A 23193-nucleotide genomic window follows, 5' to 3' on the forward strand; every position below is an offset into this window, starting at 1 on the left:
TTCTTTCTTAGAGCAGTATGATCAAATTCTGAGTGAAAACTTTTTATATATTACATTTGGAGGAAAGTCATTCTCACAAAAGATTTTAAAGTCATCAAACAATGTCTCAAAGCATTTGAAGAGTAATTCTGTAGGAAGACATAGAAGAGAGAGCATTCAGATGCAGATAAAACAGCCTGCATAATACTCCCTGAAATCTGTTATGTTGGAAGAAAATGAATGCTTAGCATGGCACAGAATTCCACAATCTACTTCAAGTAAGGAATATGAGGCATCGCCAATGATCCTCCCTTCTCAGGGCAGACATGGAGAACCATTCCTTCAGTGCTTTCCTGATGCTCCATTTGTTTTGACTTCTTACAACTTTCACTGTTCAATTGAAGTCTCTTCAGTTTGCAGAGTCCCACATGGTCTTTTCACAGGACAGACAGTATCCCCTAACCCTACACTCAGCTGAGTATGGACACTGGGCAGCACTTCCCCTCTAGTACCTGCAAGAACATCTTTGGGCCTACAATAAAGAAGACCATTGTTTAAATACTTTTAAAGTATATGCACACTATGTCTCTGCGAGGAGGGAGGGTGTGTAGGTGCCTGTGAGGTTCAGAAAATGGTAGTGGATGTTTTGGAGCTGGAGGTACAGGGTACTTGGAAACCGAACTTGTATCTTCTGCAAGAGCAGTTAATCACCCCAAAGGGAATGCTCATATGTGGAGCAGTAGGGATCTCTGTCCTTGGTGCTGATGTATAGTAGCCCAAGAGACCAAGACAAATCAACTTTCTATTTTCCATCAATTCTCAGCTCCTGAGATACTGAAGTACAAAAGCAACCAAAGACAAAGCTATAAGCAGTGGTCAGAGACAAATGCCATTTTGATTTCAGAAATAGACAAGGCCGAAATCACTCCTTTTGCCAGTTGCACTAATAGTTTGTTTCCCTTCTAACTTGATCTTGATACTTCAGCCCATAGAACTACGAAGTGCAATGTGACTTTCTGGGGAGTGGCAGCAAACATCCATGTAGTAAACGGGTGATCTTTGCTGTAAGAGCAATCAGTGAGAAAGAAAATATGTTCCAAGGGAAGAAAACTCAATTTTAATATCAGAAACCACAAGTACCAGACAAGCACAATGTTAGGCATTGAGGAGAGAGAGAGAGAGAGAGAGAGAGAGAGAGAGAGAGAGAGAGAGAGAGAGAGAGAGAGAGAGAGGAAGAAGAAGAGAAGGAGGAGGAGAGGAGAGCAGAAGAGAAGAGAAGAGAAGAGAAGAGAAGAGAAGAGAAGAGAAGAGAAGAGAAGAGAAGAGAAAACATGGAACAGAAAAGGGACAAAGAGGAGGAAACCATTCAAGGGAAAATCTTGTTTCCTCAGGTAATAGCAGTGTTGTTTTACTAAATACTTCCTATCTGCTTAGGAACACATCAATTTTATCTTCAATGAGCATTTCCAGTGCTGTATTGTTTCCAGTGATGTGTTATGTGTTATAACGGTTGGCTGCCTACTAATCCAGTCAATCTCACTGACAAACTCACAATACTTCATTCCTTAACTAAATGGTGCAAGCCTCTTAAATGATCACTCTTAAGTCTTGACTTCTTTATTAGACTCTTCCGAAATCACTGCGAATAGAAACGTGTATTTACTGTTTCACAGAAGTGGCACCCGGTCTAGAAGAGCACACAAATACACATGACTTGGTTCCTTATCTAGATTCCTAGGCTTTCCTTTTGAAATCTAGACAGATGCAAATCTGGACAACTCAAGTCTACAAAACCAGCACAATGAAGACAGTGCAAAGATCTACTGCCTGTTCAGATAACTAGCTACAGTTACTTAACCTAGAAAAGGAATTCAGGGGAAAATTCAATATGGGGGAAGGAGTCCCCTGTGAAAACAATTACCTGAGTAGCCTTGTGGGAGCAATGAGCCTTGAGTCTCTCCTCTCAATTAAAATAAAATCCTTGCAGAAAACTGGCAAACACCAAACTCTTGCTTTTAAACCATGGGAATATATGGAGTTATATTTCACAAGCCATACTTACTATTCAGAAAGACCTCCAATGGAGAGGAGGGTTGCATATTTGGAAATGTAGAGATTACAGCCAATTAGAATAGGTTATGTGCAGAATAGTGCAAGCTTCACTTAAGGCATTGGGAATTCAAGTAAGAACAAGTTAATACTTGTTAACAGCATCATCCTAGGGTTGGAGAGATGACTCGGCTGTTAAGGAGCACCTTTAGGTTCTAGGTTCAATTTCCAGATCCCACATGGAGGGTAACAACTTTCTGTAACTAGTTCCAAGGGACTCAACGCTCTCTTCTGTGCTCCATGGGCACTGCATACATGCAGTATAAACACACATGCACCTGTATGGATAGAATAAGAATATATCTTTGTTTTTTTAAAGAAAAAAAGGAACATCATTTTAAAATGCGTTCATCAGTGACATTAATAAGTAAATGATATTAAACTACAGGTTTAAAAACATGGGCAACTAGGGAATCAGCAATGCCTTTGGCAATGAATTCTTGGTTCTAAACTGGCCAGCTGAGTATTCCTCAGTCTACAAGTGTGGCCCAACCTTTTTATTTTATTTTATTAGCTGTTGTAGCTGTGACATCTTCAACTTCATTAACTCAAATGAATCAGCAACCAGTAATACAGATTGACTGCTTCAAGTTTCAAGAACGGTATGAAGAACATTTTCCCACAGAAACATTTTAGGTACTGGCACATCCAGGACAAACACAGTACAAAGTGGGCATAGTCCACATTAGTCATTGTAATTCATTAATCTAAAAATGTTGGGTGATCAAGATGGTGGTTTAAGTTTGATCCCCGAACTCGCATAAGGAGAACCAACTCCAAAAAATTGTCCGTGGACAATCTATGTAATCCAGATTACAGACCTTTTAAGACACAGCTGTGGGTGTACTCAAAAAGGTTTCACACATGCTAAATCATGTATTCATGTTCTACATTCCCCACCCCTATACCATTTACCTTTTAAAATTAAGCATGCACTCTTGCCTTCTTAGAGTATACAGACTGTTTTAGCCAAACTATGACATGTGCCTCTGACACTCAATGTCCAAATAATTTAGACCAATCTAGTGTTACCAAACGTTTCTACACAGACCAGCTCCGGTGCTGCATTTCTGAATGTTTATCACCTTCCTGGTTCGAAGTTTTGCTACTTCAGGAATCTAGTGTTCACACTCCACACCTGTGCTTTCACTCTTGGACTTGCTCAGTGCCTACAATTGTGCCTCATTTTTATTTACTCACCACCCCTACCCATTTCTTGGTAGTTGGAAGATTATGCTTTCCTGTGGGTAGAATTTTTCTAATAAAATGACAAAAATGTGTTTATTCCCTAAATGTACTAAATGAATATGGTAGTGAATAATGACATAAGCCTTCCATTTCTGCAGGCTATGATTCCAAGAGACCAATGAAAAATAGCTGGCTACCTAGGAGCGTGAGAATTTTAAAGAGTCTAAATAAAGCCCACCTAAACATTACCATTCAATCTTGGCACACTTTATGTGTCCCTCCTCCTCCTCTTCATCACCATCACCATCACAGGGGCAAACATCATCATCATCATCATAGGGGCAAACAGGCTGAGGTGCAAATGTAGAAGTCAGAAGATGACTTGCACTTGGCTCTCCTACCTTGTGGGTTCTGAAGATGAAATTCAAATCATCAAAAGCAAGGCAGTGTCTTTACCCATTGAGCCATCTTTTTGAGTTTGCAGCCCCTTTAAATTTTAAGAGAACTTAGAACAAAATTATGTCCTTTCTGTTTTAAGACAGTTGGATTTAAATAGATATAACATGACTGACTTTAGAGCATCTCCATATGTTCAAAGGTCTTGAGACCACTAGGGAAAATGAAATTTAAATCTTTAGCAAGCTTATGAATCACTGCTTTTTCAAAATAGCAAAGTCAGAGAATCAGGATGGTCTAAAGCACCAGACTGCATCTAATGCAGCTAGAACCTTACTGGCACATGTCTTTAGTCTCTAACCGAGTAGCATGATCCTGTCTTCCACAAAATACTACTGCAGTCCAATGTTAGGAATGCAAACTCCACAGTGCTTGTGACAGAACTTGTCAGTTTAGCACTTCACAGGTGGATAACCTTCAGTTCCCCAAGGATGGCAAGGAAATACTGAGACAGTGCTTAGCACATACTGAGTACTTACGAAAAACAAGGAAGAGAAAGTTACTATATAATCAGTAAATCTAATGCTTTTGGACTATCAGGTAACATAACAGACTTTGTATTCATGTTTTAAATAAATCACGTTATAAATAATGTGTGGTAACTGACTGGTATTTTATCTGTGTACTCGTACCCATTTTAGTTGATGCAAACATGTGGAAGAACCACTCCCCAAGCAGTCCACTAAAGGATATTCATCTAGCCCTGACCAAGTGAGAGCCAGGACTGATCAACAGTTGCACTTTTTCATGGATTCCGAGTAGGAAAGGCTTGGTTAAGAAAGTTTGCAGTGGATTTATATTCATGAGTGAAATGAAATGCTCTTTGGGCTGAGTTTTAGAGTTTACTTGGATGCTGCTCTATTATAAAGACTGTTGACTTCTACCATTTAGTGTTATCAGAAGTGACCAGAAGACAAACAGTGCCCAGGAATCTGGAATAATAAACTATGGAAACAAGAGAATTATTCCCTCAAGGAAGAGTTCAATTTTAGCTTGAGTCTTAACAGTTGTTACACTCATTAAAGAGACCCCATCTTACAGCAGAGATGCTGTCTGGGAACAAGTATTAAGTAGTAAAAGCTTCCTTTTGAAGCATCCTCTCAAGCCTGAGCAGGAAGCCCTTCCAGAGCCTCCTGCCATCCACACTTTAGGGGATGCAGGAAGTAGCCCGACTTCCAAAGCTCCAGTGAAGGTCATTCTCAGTTTCCAAAATTGTTTCCACTTCTGTTTTACTTAACAAGACCAAAAGAGAACTTTATTTTATATGACTTTATTTTACATTTAGACCATTTTATGCTTTACTGAAAAAAAAAAAAACCCACACACACACAACAACAACAAAACCCTCATGCACACACAAAATTAAAAACAAAAAAATCTTACTATGTTTTTATTACTAAAAGCATTTTAACTAAAATGGAAGACCTCAGACATCTTGCACTTTAAATATTGCATTATTTTAAATATTTTCATTCTTTCAATAGCTATTAAAAATAAACTTAATTAGGGTTTAAGTGTCCTCATCATATTTAACTTGTTCTCATTTAATAAGTTATCAAGCCTGTCAAGTGCACACAAGGGGTATGTTTGTTTTATTCCTTTTAGCCACATTGATGTTTGTTAGCTCTTAATTCAGTGTAATATTTAGATGTATAAACCAATGTGTCACTTTGGTAAGTTTACATATATCTAATACAGCATGGTGCTGTATACATTTTATATCTTTAGTGTCAACAGGGCTGAGAATGCCATGTGATTCAGTCTTTTAAAGGAAGTTATGTAATAGAGTATGGTCCCTTTATAAACATGAAAACTATCAAAGGCCAGAAGTCCTAAACAGGCACTGAAAAGATAGGTGAGAGACAACAGAACAACTTCTCTCACTATTCTCTTTATATTTAAGTAACTAGTTTAAATCCTAGTAGGGACTTTTTATTCCTTGTTATCCCATCAAATAAACCTGATAAGTCCACAAATGTTAAGGGTATTGGTTCCAGACAACAGTCTTTGAAAACAAAACAAAACACCTGTCCCTTAGTTAAAGTCAAACCATCTGTGCTGATTAATAATCACACTTCACTTCACCTTGTAAAAAGAAAAGGCCTGGCTGGGTGCCACTTAGGATTCTCTGCTAACTGTAAAATGTGGACTGATTTTCTTAACTTTCTTATAGTTCACATGTATATGACTTAAAAAAAAGGTATGACTATAACCATGTCAGTGCATTGCCCCTAGCTTAAAAAATGTACAACTATGTAAATAAAAACTGTATCTTCAATGTTACTTGACATTTCTTCTGTAATTTATTTAAAAAAGTAAAATGTAACAAGATACTTAAAAAAAAGGCTAGATACAAAAGTAGTTAAGCTGCTCACCAACATTTAAAATTTTCCAAAATGTATTTTTAGTAATCATGATCTTATAAAACATTTTACAGTTATCAGAAAGTGCCCAGGCTGAGTCACCTTCATACAGATGTCTGGTTGTTACTCAAGTGCAGCGTGACCTGTCCACCTGCACTACAACAGATACAAAACAAAAAAGGGGATGTGATAAGGTACTGTGCATTGGCCCATCATATGTACAGAAAAGTGCCTCTCTCAAAGGAACACATTACATGTAAAATATCAGTGGTGTTTAGTATCCTAAAGGTCAATGAAGCTGAAATAACCCGCAACACAAGTGGGTTTTCTATAGGTAAAAGTGACTTCGTCTCTAAAATCTGAATGTCAAGAACTTTCTAGAAGTTCCATATACATGATACACAATTGCAGCCAACCACAAAGAACACCATAAAAAAGTTAAAATGAAAACACAGAACATACTTAATTTTTTATTTTGAAATTCCCTATTCCCTCTATACAAGAACCTTTGCTGAAACACTTTCCACAAAGGCAGCAGTGAATTTTCAGAACATTTTACATTTTTTCCCCCTCAGCAAAAAAGATAAATCACAGTGTAAATTATGTTGTTCTGCTGTCATCTTTGGCTGGGGTTAGACCTAGAAGTTGGCGACTAGCAAACCATCATAGAGAAAAGGTGCCAGTGCTTCTTAGGCCTTTAAGCTACAAACTCAGCAAGGAATGTTTGCATTTAATCTCTGTAAGGTACCACCAGGGGGGTATGACAGCATTAACTTCCATAAACTTTTATAGACAAATGGGAAAAAAAATCTACAAAATTAGCTAGTAATATTACACAGCAATACACACTTTTTATACTCTACACAAAACCAAAATTCTTGGTCTTAATGGCGAGTAGTAATTTTTGTTTGAGAATCTGTTTAGAGGAATAGAGTGGGACATAAAGTCGAGAAATACAAGTATTTGCAGTAGGAAGATGTTGGTCATCTGGTGGTCTTATTGTGATTGAGGGCATAGGCTGAAAACCTTCTTCACTGGCTGGCAATGATGGGCTTGATGTCCAGAAGTAAACCTAAACAAGAATAGATAATTATAATGTTGGCTTTAATAGCTTAATAGTCAACTTTAATTCTGGCAACACAAGCAATCCCACTGTGATGTTTTAAAACCCAGTTAAAATTAAAGCCTCACTAACATACAAGCTAAGGAAAACAACAGACCTGTTAATATGGAAGGGAAAAAGCCCAGGAGGCTTCAACCATAGATGAATTACTATCAACAATTAAGGAATGTTGGGAGCAGGAGAAATAGTCAGTAGAAAGCACACTACTGATTACCTAATACCAAACGGCCAGCCTTTAAAACATCCATCCATCCAAATAATATCATACAGACTGAGTGAGTTTTACTTATGTGTTTAGGAACATGAACACACAAAGACGAAAACGAGAGAGAGAGAGAGAGAGAGAGAGAGAGAGAGAGAGAGAGAGAGAGAGGGGGAGAGGGAGGGAAAGGCAGGCAGGCAGGCAGGCAGGCAGGCAGGCAGACAGACAGACAGACACACACACACACACACACACACACACACACACACACACACACACACACACAGACCCTGAATTTGAAAAAGGACAAGGGAGGGTTTAGAGAGAAAAAGTGGAGAAATGATGTAATTATCTCAAAACAATTAACAAAATATCCCTTTAGTTTCAAAATTATTTTCTTGTACTAAAAGACCACCATCAATTATACTTCAATAAAATACATTTTAAAAAAAATGTTCAGGATTAAAGGGGGGGAAAGGTGTCATATTATGGGGTTTTTTTTGTTGTCTTAAGGCCCGAGTTTTCTCATCTGAGTCATAAAGTTATTGTGTCAAACAATCACTAAGGGCCTTTACTAAGGGATAAGTTCTCTGAGTAACTCTTGGGGGGTGGGGTGGGGGTGGGGATGAGGGTGGGGGAGAGGAACAAGAAGACACATTTCCAAAGAAAAGAACCTACCCCCATTCCCTCCCCGCCTAGCTAAGAAATCATTTTATAGCAAACTTCCAAAATGACAGTTTTATTAATGCTAATATAGTAATTTTATAATAATAACTGAATATTGGGAAATAGCTACAATGGATCAAATTTCATATAACAGCATATGGATTTCTAGCACAAATTTACTTTGTACAACACACAGTGTAAATCAATGATGCCCAGTAAGTGTCTGTTACTCTATTACTAAACATACCAAAGAAATGCCTTTTTGCAGAAATATGTACTTTATGAATATAAAACTATGTAAGATCTATCCTTCCTCACATTCACATACCAATCTTCTAGAACAGAGTTTACTCTATAGCATTTACTTTGTACAACTAAGCAAATAAATCTAACTTTCCAGAGTGACTCAGAAACTTAATTGGGATTATTTTCTAAAACATAATTGTGCAAGAAACATCATCTTAGAATGCTACAAAAGGGAAAAGATGAAACAAATCCTCTGCAAAGTACCACAGCACAACTGTTAAAGAACTAGGAACAAAGCTGGTCCCATCTACTCATTTAACAGGTAAGAAAATGCTTAATGGGGAAAAACTTCCAGAATGAAGGAAGGGGGGCTAGAGTGTGGGTCAGCAGGTGAGTGTACTGGATGGATGCAATATCTTCCAGAAGATCTGGGTGAGTCCCTGCACACTCAATGACTCAAAACTACCTGTAACTCTAGTCCCTGGTGATCTGACACCCTCCTTCTGGCCTCTGAAGGTACTACACGCATACGGTGCACAGACATACACGCAGATAAACTACATAAAGGAGAAACTGAACAAAGAGGGGAGGGAGGGAGTGAATGATCAACCAGAGTGGTAGATTTCACAGCACTTTTATCAGTAAACTGTCCTCCAAGAGGGAGATCCACCATCCCACCCCCTAAAACAGCAAAACAAAGCATAGCAAAACCCTTGTGTGTCTTTCACCCCACGAGCTGTGTGAGGCATCTGACCTACCAGGTCCTGCCGCTCAGTCATGCTCATTCTCTCTACTATTGACCAGAACCAACGTTTGAACTGCAGGAGCTTCTCAGCATTCTCTCCTGAGAACAGAAGTTCAATGTGTTGTATTAGATGTTGTTTCTTTTGAATACTGGTAACTTACATAAACAGAGATAAATTAAACTTTAAAATTTATGACGTCTAATTCCTAACAGGAAGTTAAAGCTTTTTGTTAGTTATGAACCTTTGTAATTAATTAGGTCATCCTGACTTGAGATGAGTAAGAGAGAAAAAGTGACCTGTCACCATCAAGGTTGATGTAAATCTCATCTGTAAACCCTGATTCTTCTCCTGTGACTTTAAGCCAGTGCTTCTCAAACTACTGAGTTTATGAGACCTTTTTAAAAGGCAGATTCTTATTCATTCACTGAATCTAGAAGGTGGAAGAAAAAGACACCAAAGGGTCTGCATCTCTAAAGTTCCAATGATGCAATGATGCAATGATGCAGATGCTGCTCATCCGGTACATTTACATATGTTGCTTGTTTTCCCTTCTACAGTTTTGGTTTTAAAATGAAATAAGTTCTTCTAAGTACTGACATTAAAATGTGGCACAAAGCCCATTACATAACAACCTATGAATTACCAAACACGGAAGGTTAATACAGTGCAAAGCTTTCTGTACTTGGAGCTTGTCAGGACGGCACATCCTTAATCCCATACCTGCCATAACTCAGAAGCAGAGGCAGATGGGATCTCTGTGTGCACAGGAACAGTCTAGTATGTGAATTCCAGGACCCTATGGATCCTCCATAGACCCTACTTCAGAAAACCCAAATCTATAATTTGGTGAAGGCCATTTAACAAAACAAAATACACAAAAGTGGAAAAGTCATATTCATGTATGTAGAAATCTTGGTATAGCTATACTGTTTTCATAATCAATTTCTTATAGCTTTAAATTCTACACTGTCTGAATGTCTAAAAAATAAAAACAACTTTAAGGCAAATCACACACTGAGATAAAGCTTATTTGCAAATGATTATAATCATTTTTTTTCTTTTGCTTCTGGAGTCATGTGAATTTTGTCTTTACAATAAAGTGACCACCCAGTCACAACTCTAGAAACCAAACATTATGTGATCATGTTCTTTGACTATCGGAGGTACAGGAAACATTTATTATTTTTATTACTTTAGCAATAACATCATTTTCCCACCACGAAAAAATTTTACTGTGTTCAAAATTTGTTTGGATGTGAGCACACACACACAGATTTTTTTAGACAGGTTCTCACTATGTATCCAAAGCTGACCTCGAACTTCAGATCCTCCTGCTTTGGCCTCCCATAAGGAACAAAAGAATAGCCTAATTCTAAGTTAACAAAATACTTAATCATACCTTTAAATGTAATGAGAATAAAAACTCAGGCCTGATTGCTTACAGGGCTTGGGAAGAAGACTTGGCTTTTACCTCTCAGAAAGACGTGCAGTTTCCTACCTGACTCATCATTGAAAGACGTGAAACTGATGAGCATCTGCACATTGACTTCACCACAGCCGTTCACCAAAAGTCGGAAATCCTCTGCTGTTAAGTCTTCTAAAGAATTTTTTGGAAGCACATCTAGTAGACCCTTTCTCATTGCCTAGAGAATTTAAATTATTTCTTTTATTGTAAGAAGTACTTTATTTTCCAAGGCATCTGTTTATACTATTAAAACTCAATATCTAATTTTAGCAGCATTCTCTAAAAACATTAGTTCTCTAATGCGAGGAGAAAGAGTAGGGCTGAATTATTGTGACTTTCCTCTTAACAAAGTCAAGAAAGAACAATGGAAAAGTTGAGCACAGCAAACAGGCTGCAGTTCAGAAGTTGCTTAGTGTTCTTACATCCCAGTAGAAAAGGGAAACTACTTTTTAAATTATAACATATTAAATATAATTATATTTAATTATAATTATAAATAACACAGACAGCATATGAGTTAAGCATCACTTCAGTTGGTGAAAGTGCATCCCAGAAAACAATAAAGACAAACCTCCCAGACTCAAACCCAAAATCTATTGGGAAATGTACCACCCAGAGCTATGCTAAGTATCTGGGGTGCATTAATGGTTCGATCTTGGCCTCCTCATTTTGCAGAAGGAAAGCCATGAGCAGAAGTACTAAGTAGCCTGCCAAAGTGCAGCTAGAAAGTAGTCAGGAACTTCATCTCAGTACAACAATTCCCAGCACAAGAATCAGAACCACTCTTGGCTTACAGGAATTTTATCCTGCAAAGGGAAAGCATTAACACCGCAGGAACCATGTGCTGATTCTTCTGAAGGGGCCTGAATGCAGAGCTGGTCCTTGGGTCACTGTCTTGAGGACTTATGTTTGGAATGCCTCTCCACTGCTGTGACTAGGGCAATGACCCTTCTGATAGATAAGCCATGTTATTTGTGCTGACAATATGGTGGAAACATGCTTTCCTCTAAAACTGCAGTAGTGGCAGCTGGCTGTACAGCGAGGAAACACTAATAGGACTAGCCACCAATAAAAACCCTGGGCTGTGACTCTCTGAGGCTTCCCTGAGCAACGTTCGTCGTACATGTGCTGAAGCACTTTATACTGAGTATATTGTCTGTGACAGCCCACATGAAAACATGTACCCTGAAGCTTGTACATGAACCCTTCAGGTTCTACCTAACACAGCCTCCTCCTCTGCTTATGCTGCTGGGGTGTCTTTACGTTTACTAAGTGTAACTGGCTGAAGTCAGTGAATCCTTCTAACTAGGATATTCGTAAGGAGAGGTGGCCATAGGATGACTTAAGAAGTGTATTTAAGTCCTACAAGCCCCCTTTCAACTTTTGCTCACCAGAGCTACTCTTTTTGATTATACAGTTTTTCCAACAGTTATAGCCAAAAGTAAACGAGTACTTAGTCTGAACTCTTGAATTTAGTTGTAAACTCATTTTAAATTTGAAAACTTTGGCCTTTTGCAGAAGAACAGATTACTGGGCTAATTTACCACAATGCAAAAACAAAAAGTTTCACCACATGACATCCATTGAACTTTCTAGAAAATACTTACGTGCAATGGCTGTTCTGCAACCACCAGCATTCTGTGCTCCGCATATTTCCTTACATACTCATATACATTCTGCGGAGTGACTGGTATATTTACACCATTTGGAATAAGTTCAACCTACAAAAAGTTCAGCAGTGACATTTAAAAGCAATTCTGACAAGCAGTAACAGCTCAAGAGAACTTTCTACCTCACTCCTTCTTGATTCTTCTCTCTGTTCTCTCCTACAATGCTCATTTCGGGCATGTGCCTTGTCTCAATCTTTCTCTCTTGGTTCCTGCCCCAAACTGTCCTGTATTTGTCTAACAAATAACCCGATCCTCTCTCGAAGATCAGAAAACTGGGTTTGCTTTACCTGGCCTCCACCCTCTTCTTTACACAGGTCAACTGCAAACGCCAAGTCCATTGCTGAGAAAACAGCATCGGCATCTGAACTCTGAGATGCAAGGATCAGTTGTCGTAAACTCTCATACATCACAGGGTCGAAAAAAGCAAAGTCATGCCAGTTGACCTGGAGAATAATCATAAAAGTCAAGTGAAGCGTCCTTTCTCCATGCAACAGCAAATTAATCTGTAATGGCTTTACCTTTTCGGGGAGGGGAAGTGATAAGGATTGAACCCAGGAACTTGTGCACGCTAAATAAGTGCTCTACTACTGACCTATATCCCGGCCCTAATTTTATTTAACTTACAGGTACAGTGATAAAAGAATTTCCCACAAGATACATAAAACTGCTTTAAAGAGAGAAAAATTAGAAAGTCTTTGGCTTTGACAATTCATTTACTTTTTTTTAAAACAGGAATTAAAAAGTTAACTGCTATGAGGTGAAGCCAACAGCGTGCTTTTGTAGGAGCGGTAGTAACAAAAACAATAATTAGTTTCAAAAATAACTGGAAAAGCCAGCACAACTTATTGAACATTGATCTTGACTAAATATCCCATATGCTCTTGATAGTCACCATATGATACAGGTCACTAAATCCAAGTGACAAACTGGACTGTTCTAAGAAACTTGGTAACTTACAAAGCTCACATCACCAAGTTAAACTGAGGTCTAGCAGATCTCATGAGCTAAAGGGTCAACATATGAGTATTTGCATGTTTGAGAGCTTTGGTTTTCAAATTCTATGCATAAGAGCATTTAAACTTAAATTTGGTCTCGGCTAAAAAGGAAAATACATACTTCTCACTAAAATATCCTTATTTCTGATATATTCAGTGGTTTGGTTAAAAGCAATTAATTTGGTACTATTAATGTGATCACGTATCTTGGGATGAAGAGTGACAGGCTTCTGGAGTTATTTTGTGGAATGGATATGGTGTAACCATTTAACTGTGTTCTAAAGATTGTACGTTTAGTGCTGCTGTCGACTTTGTCGGAAGGGTTTTGTAGCCGTCAGTGTGACGGAAGACTCACCTGGTCAAAGTACAAGGATAACTGCTGAATGTCCAGCTATAAATAAATGAGAGATCTCTACCACCCTACCCAAGGCTCGATGTTCACTGCGAGAAAAAGTGGGTTGTGAGAGGTGTGTGTGCACCTGTGCGTGCATGTGTTTGCATGCGTGCAAGAACGTGCACGAGTGTGTAAAAGCCAGAGAAAGCAACACTGTAGAAACTGAGGGCTGACTATGTAGCACAGCAAGGCTCTTAAGATACCAAACTCAGAACAGCTGTGATTACCTGCTCAAGACTGGGTCATCAATACCCAGTCACCGACTGGAGAGGTTCACAGTGCCCACATCTCCCTAACAATTTATACAATTAATGGCTGATGTGGAAAAACAGACCATTTTCTTCAGTGATTTAACCACTGGTCAAGTGTCCATGCTCCTGTAAACAATCTTAATGGTACATAAACCACTAGGTCACAAACAAAATGAGACATGAAAACAGAAGGTGAAAAGGGGGCAGGAAGGGGATAAAACAACAGGGAGAATGGGGATGCAATCATAATCAATTATTTACACAGGTGAAAATGGCATAATAAACTCATTATTGTGTATAATTAGTATGTCTAATAAAACCATTAAAGGGGGTAACTAGTAGACTCCAGCTTTAACAATGTGATTTACAGTCGATTTCTGGCCCAGCCATCTCTACAGAAGACTGATAATTAATACTTGGTGTCGGTTGCTTTATCACAGCTTTAGGGATTGTTCTGCACAGCTGGGTAATTACCAGCACAGACTCTTTCCAGGCTACCAGACTATCAGCACACAGAGCAAAGAAGCTGCCTCTGAGCCACAGGAGTACCAGCCACGCCTTACTAGACTCTTGGCCCACTGTGGCCCTTATGTGTATTTTTAAAGCTGAAGTGTCATTTAAGACTATCTCTATACGTTACTGCCACCCACCTATGACCCATTACAGTGGCTTAGGGTTCGGAGCACTGTGTGCAAAGCGTTACAAAGTTGCCAAGAGATTTCTCTTCAGTGGGATGGAGGTCTGTCAGGAACCAAGCATAGTCCTGTTGTTACCTACTCTGCTGTGCCGTCTCCCCATGTACAAAGACTTTTCTATGCCATTCAATACTTGACGATTATTTATGATTATCATGCTTTTAATACAAAGTGAATGCTATACATTGTACTATCGTTTATTTTGCAAAAGAAAACGTTTACAATTGTAATAGCAGTTATATGCATCAAACTTACTTTTCTACCAAGCAACACTTTAATTACATGCCTATTCAATGTGATAGGACATAGTTCATTTTGCAACAGACATAGTCCAAGAATCCTAAAAATAAGAACAGAAATATAATTTAAATTCAAAACTAATTAAACAATTAGTCCCACATACATAAACATAAATAAATACATAATATTTTGAGAAAATCTCTAGGGCTTATTTTTACCTAATATAAAATAGAATTCATACCCAATTTAAAAGCTAATTAATAGTCTATTTTTACCCTGTGGTGACACACCTTTGATTCACAGCCCTGCGAGGCTAGCAGGAAGATCTATGAAGGCTGGCCTACATATAGAGCTTGGGGCTGGAGAAGCAGCTCAGTGGTAGAGCATGTGTAGCACTGACAAAGCCCTGGGTCCAATCCCCAGAACCCCATGTCCCCAGATTCAAGTAGGAAGAATAAATAGTGAGTTTACCTGCCGATGTTTCTGAAACAATTCAGCCTTGCTTCTGTGTTTTTGCCAGGTCTCGGAGTATAAAACCCTCGCTTTCCAGGTTGGTAAAACAAAGGAGCATTGTCGTCACCATCATCGGTGTCATCTAAATCCATATCTACCACACTTCTGCTAGAGCCATGACGCTTTCGGTTTTCCTACAAACAAAATTATGAGAAGTGAAACTCCTGAGCTCATTTTAAAACATAAAATGGTTCTCTGAAATTATTCAAAGTAAAAGGCAAACAGAACAGCATCCATGTTTAAATGTGTGTGCATAACAATATTAAAGGTAAACTTTAAGAAATAATAAAGGCAAAGCTACAATACATAAACAAACCTTATGTGCATTAAATATTTTCGCTACATTTATTTATTTACTAATTTATCTTTTGCTTTCTTACTTATTGTTCTATGTGTATGCGTTTTGTTTGCATGTGTGTCTGCACGTGTAGTCAAGGCAAGGAGAGGGCAGCAGATTCCCAAAACTGGAGATGCAAACAGCTGTGAGCCATGTGGGTGCTGGGAATTGAACCCTGGTTCTGTAGGAGAGCAGCCAGGTGGTCTGAACGGCTGAGCCATCTTCTGCCTTCTGTATGTTAAATATTAATGTCTGTTATTCAAATAAAAACACGTTGGGACCTCAGGTCAATTGGGAGAATACTTGTCTCACAAGCACAAAGCCCTGGGTTATCTTCTGCTGCATAAAGTAGACATGAGAGCACATGTATGTAATCCCAGCACTAGGAGGGCTGAGATAGGACAGTCCCCCAGGTAAATTCCAGGTTAGTCTGGGCTAGAGTAAAACCCTGCCTTCAAAACAAAATGAAACAAAGACCACCCTTTACCTTAATGCCTAGAAGGTATTCTTTTTACTAGCTATAGGATTCTGGATAGACAGTTCTTTCAACTTATGGACGATGAAGTTCTACTGTCATGGAGAAACTACTATGTGTAGTTTCTGGTAAGAATCCATTGTTTTTCAAACTACTGTCTCCCTGCTTTGAGTATTTAACTGTGTCTGGACAGTTTTAGGACAGGATGCTTCAAGTCCACTGACCTTGAAGTTTGAAGAACTGGCCAGTCTTGCCTTGTTCTTGTTCTGCTGAGTAGTTTTAGAGCTTAGGAAGATTGGCAGCTGGTACTTTGTGAGTATTAGGTGTGACACTAAGTTGTCTTAACACTGCATTTAGGGGAGGGGGGGCTTTTAAGACAGAAGGAATCTCAATGTAACAATTATACCTCGAAACTGTTGATATGCTGGACACTTGGACAGTGTTTCCCAAGCAGGTAATTCTCAAAGCCTTTGCCATCTTTCAAGTAGGACAGAAGAACAAGGACCACCTTACCCTCCGAGCCACCGTACCAGCCATTGTCAAGTTGGACTCTTTCCAGTCTGTGTGCTCTATACACTTGCTCAGAACATGCATTCTGTGCTGGTGTTCATGGTAACCAATGAAGTGACTGCAGAGCTTGTTCCTCTCAGCTAGCACTAGAAGCTTACTTACGAAACAAACCACACCATTCCCCGTCCCCTACTGCTGTACTGTGATAGATTGTTTTCACTGCATCTTTGGCATCAACAGCTTCCTGGGAGTGGCTCCGAAGGCTCCTAAGACTCTAGAGTGCTTCTTTCCTCTGCTACTCAGCTCCCTGGATCTCGAAGCACACTTCAGTTAGTGTTTATGCATAAAGAGCAAACAGACTAGGTTTTCATTAATGTCTAACTTAACCCATTTTATATTTGATTCTGTATAGTACAACTACATGTCTTTCTCTTTCTGTACTATAAAACATGATTTGTATTTACAAAGGCAGCTCCTAAATCCTGGGGAAGGGGAGGGTTGTTGTTGTTTTAATTGTCCTTTAACATGTACTGAAAATCCCTTACCTGTACCTTTTCTGAGGAGTCTAATAATCCGAGGTCCAAGATACTGTCAGCTCCATTTTCCCTAAAAACAAACAACACCCCCTTTACAATCCAGAGAGGTGAAATGTCTAAAACTTAGTGTGAAAGTATCTGTTCATATTTACTACACAATTTAAAACCCAATTTAGCTCAAAACCATGGAATATGTTTATAATCACAGTGTTTGTTAGCCTGTAGTACAGAGCAAACTCAAGGCTAATTCTTGTGTTACACTAGAAAGGATACCATCTCACAAGTAAAACAAACAAAAAGCAAAAAGCAAACAAAACCAAAATTAAACAAAACCCCCAAAATTCCATTAGCCACCAATGAATTCAAGACACAGCTAAGGCTCCCTGATGTAACACAAGTCTTTATTGGGACTAATAGAAAGCAAGCATGCAGAAAAGGCAGAAGAATGCTCAGAACACTACCACTGGAATTGAATTCTCTAGCACTAGGTCTAATATACTACTGCTAAATTTGCTATTCAATCCATAAAGCTAGGTGTGAGTTCTGCTCAATAGACAGTATAAATTAGCAATGCCTATACATATTTACAACGTCTTTTTATAAAAGGTAACTTTCAATGTTTTGTATAACGGGCTAAGCTGTCTGCTTACAGTCCCAAAGACAAGGCAAAGGAATAAAGAAACAATACATACAAGTCCAGAGAAAAACAGCAGCATCAACAGCAAAGGAAATCATCAGTACATCAACAGCTTTTGACTTGGACCATTCCAAGGCCTTGAAAAATGGCCTTTTAATTCTGATATCCAGCCCCACGGTGTATACTACTACAACTGCAGCTAATCCTGTTCTCCATCCAAAATTATGATCAGGAAGACACTTCACCTAGGGTCTGGGATGCTAACATTATGCTGCTATCTAGTACAGTGGTTTGAATAAGAAAGGCCCCCATAGGCTCAGAATATATTTGAATGCTTTGTCATCAGGTAGGGGCACTGGCAGTGAGCTCTGAGGTTTCAAAAGCCCAAGCATATCTCACCTAGTAGCACATGGTTGTCAGCCACCGTATGGGCACTAGGAAACAAACCTAGGTGTCCTGGAAAAGCAACAAATGCTCCTAATCTCTGAACTATGTCCAGACTAGTCATAATGGTTAGGATGTGTTGACAAGGCCTAGATGTGGCAATGGTATGGCTCATGTCTAAGTGAAGCCCTATCCCACCATCCCGCCATTCCTCCTGTTACCGTCCGTGGGCGACGATGAGCTCCATGGCCTCCTCAACTCTCGCCCTCAGAGAGTCCTCACTCGCCAGAAGGAGAAGCAGCTGAGCTGGGGACAGCTCCAGCAGCATGCCGGTGATTTTACTGGCAAAGGCCTAGAGAGGATGAGCAAACGTCACTTCATCAACTATCTGCTTGTTAGAAGCTACACTCAAAAGAGGGGAACTGACTCGAGGAGCCAAAGTAACACAACTGTCTCGTGACTAGCAAGGCTTCTTATGAAACTGCAAGGTCCGTCAGACAGCTCCGACAGGGGAGGCACAGGCCAGAACCCACAGTTTTGTTGGGGCGAGAATATTTCTATGAGCCTTTTTTAAAAAAGGAGTTTGAATTCCAAGTAAACATATATACAATCTCTGTAAGTTTTGTCTTCCTCAAGGAGCCACACACACTCTTTCTCATTTAGTACAGAAAAGAGGGAGGGAGGGAAGGAGAAAGTCACCTATTACTTAAGGCTAGCTTGCTGCAAGAAACAGATTTTCTGTCTTACAACATATGCACATAATGCATAAACACCGACAACTAGCATGTAGGTTTCACACTATAGGAGAAAATAGATAAAACATTCAAACTGAAATCTTCAGCTATTTTATGACCAGCAAAGGACTGCCATTTTCCCCCAGCTACAACTTGCTAATAGATCATGTCTACTTCAAAAAGTAACAATCATTTGTGTAAGTAAACATACAACTAACACAAAGGTATTTAAATTGGGTACAATTAAAGTATATTGAACTAAGTAAGTTAGTGGAGGGAAAGACTCAAGTTGTATAGTTTACTTTCGAGCAACTAAGCAGCTGACAATTACAGAGAGACAGAGACAGAGAGACAGAGACAGAGGCAGAGAGAGCGCGCATGCAGTTAGGAGAGGAAGGGCCCGCACTTACAGGCTGCATCGCTTGCACTCGGGGGTACAGCCTCTCTCCGAGTGCCTGCCGATGAGCTGGAAGAGGGTCAGGGTCATCACTAGGGTTCCCCTCAGAAGCAGGTCTAAAAGGCCTGGTGTCGATGGACAGCTGTCTCCTGAAGTCTCTGTCAGGGAAGAAGGTGATTGCTCCAGTATTAACACACCTTCACCAACAGAAAACTAGAGTGCATGGAGATGGTGCCAACCCTGACACCAGGACGGTATGACATCTAATACAAAGTGTTTATCTAGGTTTGTCTCTAAAAATCTACCTGTAAAGTATAATTTAATTCTAAGGGAGCAGGACCAGACTACCTATAATTCCTAGAAATTTTTTTTTTACACAAAAGTGTACCCCATTCTAACAAGAGAAAATTAAAATATAGTTTGCCACATTTAAGACTTAATTAAAATAGGAAAGCAATAACTGCAACAAAATATCAAACTTAAGTGAAAAAAAAAAAAAAAAGAAGGCATGTAATTTCAAATGTCCTAGAGTTGTTAAGCAGAGTCTTTCATTAAGTAACAGACTACGGTTACCATGCATTCACCCTTACAACAAACCTTACACTGATTTACACAGCCTTTATCCAATGTGCCAAGAATTCAGTAAGACCTAGATCCATCATACCGATCGCGGTCTCTCCGAGATCCTGCTCGCAAGCCACTGCTCCTCCTCATTTCCCGTTCTCTTTCTCTTTCCCGATCTCTCTCGCCTCTGTTCCTCAATCTTTGCATTAAACCTAGAAGAACAGATGAAACACAGCACATTGAGAGAAGTACAAGATGAAAAACGTTATATTTCATTCAATGCTAAGATGAGAGGAACACAAGAAAGCATGGCTGCTTGAGACCCTCTGTGCTTTCAGTGCCTTTCTCTTCCTTTGGGGCTCCGGTGTACAGCGCGTTGTTTGTGTGATGTATGCCTAGGCATGTAAGACGCACGTACAATGTGCATACTGTCTATTGCTGCACCTTTTGATATAGCTCTCTCACAGAAATCTGCCATTCTACAACATGGGTTATAAGCACATGCAAATAACGCCCAGCTTTTAATGTGCTGGGGATTTAAACTCGGGTCCTCCTGTTCTCACAGCAAGCACCTTGGTTTCTGAGGGCTACTGATGCCTGTATAGGATGTTCAGGGCACACTACACTTCACTTTAATATGCAACTACAGCTAGATGGATTTCATTCTATTCAGTTGTAAGCTGAGCCTTTACCAGCTGAGCCATCTCTCCAGTCCTTGATTTTATTATAAACAGTGCTGAGATTTCTTACACAGTTGAAGCCCGACGACGACGACGACGATGATGATTATTATTGTTGTTATTATTATTATTATTATTATTATTATTATTATTATTATTATTATTATTCCTCATGTTTTTGGCTTTGAGCACTAGAGACCACCAGAATATTAACTATTATTATTTTTAAATTCCAATGCTCAATCCCGACTATGGTTGCTTTCTTTCCTTTTTAAAACTTGCATCTTTTTGACTGTTGTTCCCTAACAAACGAGGCAAGACTACAACCCCCAGAGCTGGTTCTCTCCTCCCACCATGTGGACCCTGGGGCTCGAACTCAGGTAATCAGGTGTGGCATCAAGATCTATCTCACCTGCCCTTGAGTATGGCTTCTTAATGGTGTTTGAAAAAGGTTATTTCTAAAATGTCAGGATTGTGCAGGTCTCTCTGCTCAAGTCTGTTAATCTACTTTTACTGTAAGTAAAATGGTAAAAGTGATGACCAAGGCTGGCAAACTCCCCATTTGTTCACCTGTCTGTTTCTGAAACCCACTCAGTCTTCATGGCCGGAGTAGCCTAAGTAACTCCTGTGGCCATCCTCTGAACTTTTACTCCAGTCGCTTACGAAGCTAGAGATCCTGACCGTGCTTGGTGTGAGTGTGTCACCAATTATCATCTATGCTTTTATTATTTTCACAAAGCTATGAACATACTCAATGAAAGCCAGGGAAGAGGCCTAACCCCCTACTGAAGCTACAACACTCAAAGATGTTAAGTAAAGCCCTATTTTTAACAGGAAAACAAACAAACAATCAAAAACCCCATTTAGGTTAAAATAAGCACGGTGACACTGCTGGTTTACACGTCTCAGCTCTTTACCTCCCTGGGATCACAGCATGTTTGTGGTGAATCAATCTTAAAGCAGTTTACCTGGAGAGTTCTGTTCTCTCTTTAAGTGAAAAGCTAATCACAAACACCCAGGAAAAGGTTTTAACAATAGCAAACTGTCAATTCAAATAAATCATAACCTAAAGTAATGTAGAATGTAATATTTAGAGACATATAGAATTATGATTGCCATTGCAGTAACAAACGAGAAATAATTATAATGCTTAAAATCTGTGGAGTACGTACTTGTATGAGTACCTTTGTTGGCATTTTGGATACAATCTAGATTTGGCAATTTTTCATTTGATAAAAAGGCTTGTGCAATGGCTGTATAGAAACTCCGTGCTACACCACTGCCCTCTCCTGGTTCATCCTTAAATGTGACTTTAACTCTGTGGACAGCCATTGGTGTGGTAGCACATCTTCGACCAAAATGATTGTTGAGTTGTCTCATAGTCTGCTGAATGAGAAGATCTCGATCTCGATCAACCTGTTAAAATACAGCACAGAGTTAATCCGGGCTAGAAACCACAAGGTTTGCTGTGTAAAGCCTAAAATAGAATCTCACCTTTGTAGCACAGCATAGGAAATTTGAGGTCTCAGAAGCTTTTACACTCCAGTGCAAAGAATAACGTCCTACATTAAATCAGGCTAATGAAATTTAACTCAATTTAGGGCCACCTAACCTTTCAAAGATACACCAGAAAACAGTATATAAGAGTAAATCCAATTGGATCAGAGAAATGAAAACTGCCCCTCCATCTTGTTATGTAACTCAGGCTAGTCTAAAATTTATTTTATAGCCCAGAAGGGTCTCAAACTAATGAACTTCCTACACTACTGATGCCCAACCACAGAACTCCCCAATGACAAACAATGGAAGCGAAGTGTGGAAAATGGCATACTAGAGAAAACACCTGCAACTCTATTGCACACAGAGACAATCATGAATGCACGTCGCCCAAACACTGAAGAACAACTGCTAACATTTGAGGGGTTCCAAAGGGGCTCGGCAGCTACAGGAAAGAACAATGAAGCACTCTAACTCGGATATAGTCTACAGACAATGAAGCTACAAATTAATCTTAAGCTGTAAGCTATTATAAATAATCATTTTAAACCAGATGTGATAGCTCATGCTTGGATAATCTCAAAACCTGCTAAAATGAATCCAGAGAATTGCCAGAAGTTTAAAGCCAGCCTGAGCTACATAGATGAGTTCTAAACCAACCTAGGCAATAGAGTGAATCCTGTCTCAAAGCAACAAAAAGGAAAAACTTTATTGGTAGTAGTAGTAATATTGTAATTCTACAATGTAATTGTATGATGCAGAATAAAAGCATCAATGGTCTAGAAGAAAGGCATTTTCAAATTGAATTTGACATCTCAGTATGAATTCACAGTAATTTCTTAAAGGACTAGAAACGACCAACTTAATAGAATATGTAACCTCAAATCAGAGCCCCTTTTTAACCTTATAGTACATTTTCTAAAGAATGAGTCAATTTAAGGCCTGTGGCAGGAAATGTACAAGACATACACTGGAAAAGTAACAAGGAAGGTTATCATGGATAATAGTCATTGAGGCAACAAATGACAAAACACTAGCCAACAAGACAAATTAAGATCAGTAAGAATATTCTGCATGGAATTAATTCAGTACGTCAGAAGTTTTGCAGTTCTGTTTATGTAATGGTGTGTGTGCATGCACA

At 39.1% G+C, this 23193-nt stretch overlaps 1 protein-coding gene across 6 annotated transcripts in view; it reads right to left on the bottom strand.

Annotated features, from left to right (window-relative positions):
* Nucleotides 1–4991: 4991 nt before the first annotated feature.
* Ubr5 (ubiquitin protein ligase E3 component n-recognin 5) overlaps nucleotides 4992–23193 on the bottom strand; it is a 109645-nt gene continuing 91443 nt past the window's right edge. For 3 of the 6 annotated variants that reach the window (XM_039080165.2, XM_039080166.2, XM_017595225.3), the window contains 12 exons: nucleotides 21728–21971; nucleotides 19976–20087; nucleotides 19325–19469; nucleotides 18402–18532; nucleotides 17169–17229; nucleotides 15260–15435; nucleotides 14804–14888; nucleotides 12501–12656; nucleotides 12151–12264; nucleotides 10577–10721; nucleotides 9091–9176; nucleotides 6534–7167 (listed from right to left, as the gene is read on the bottom strand). In XM_039080165.2, coding sequence (XP_038936093.1) covers nucleotides 6955–7167; nucleotides 9091–9176; nucleotides 10577–10721; nucleotides 12151–12264; nucleotides 12501–12656; nucleotides 14804–14888; nucleotides 15260–15435; nucleotides 17169–17229; nucleotides 18402–18532; nucleotides 19325–19469; nucleotides 19976–20087; nucleotides 21728–21971 — 1668 coding nt within the window. In that variant the 3' untranslated portion in view covers nucleotides 6534–6954. Of the gene's footprint in view, nucleotides 7168–9090; nucleotides 9177–10576; nucleotides 10722–12150; nucleotides 12265–12500; nucleotides 12657–14803; nucleotides 14889–15259; nucleotides 15436–17168; nucleotides 17230–18401; nucleotides 18533–19324; nucleotides 19470–19975; nucleotides 20088–21727; nucleotides 21972–23193 lie in introns of all 6 variants that reach the window. The other 3 variants (NM_001419542.1, XM_063262897.1, XM_039080164.2) reach the window with 3 other exon arrangements.

The sequence above is a fragment of the Rattus norvegicus genome, chromosome 7 (assembly GCF_036323735.1).
Source record: "Rattus norvegicus strain BN/NHsdMcwi chromosome 7, GRCr8, whole genome shotgun sequence".
Taxonomy (NCBI): Eukaryota; Metazoa; Chordata; class Mammalia; order Rodentia; family Muridae; genus Rattus; species Rattus norvegicus.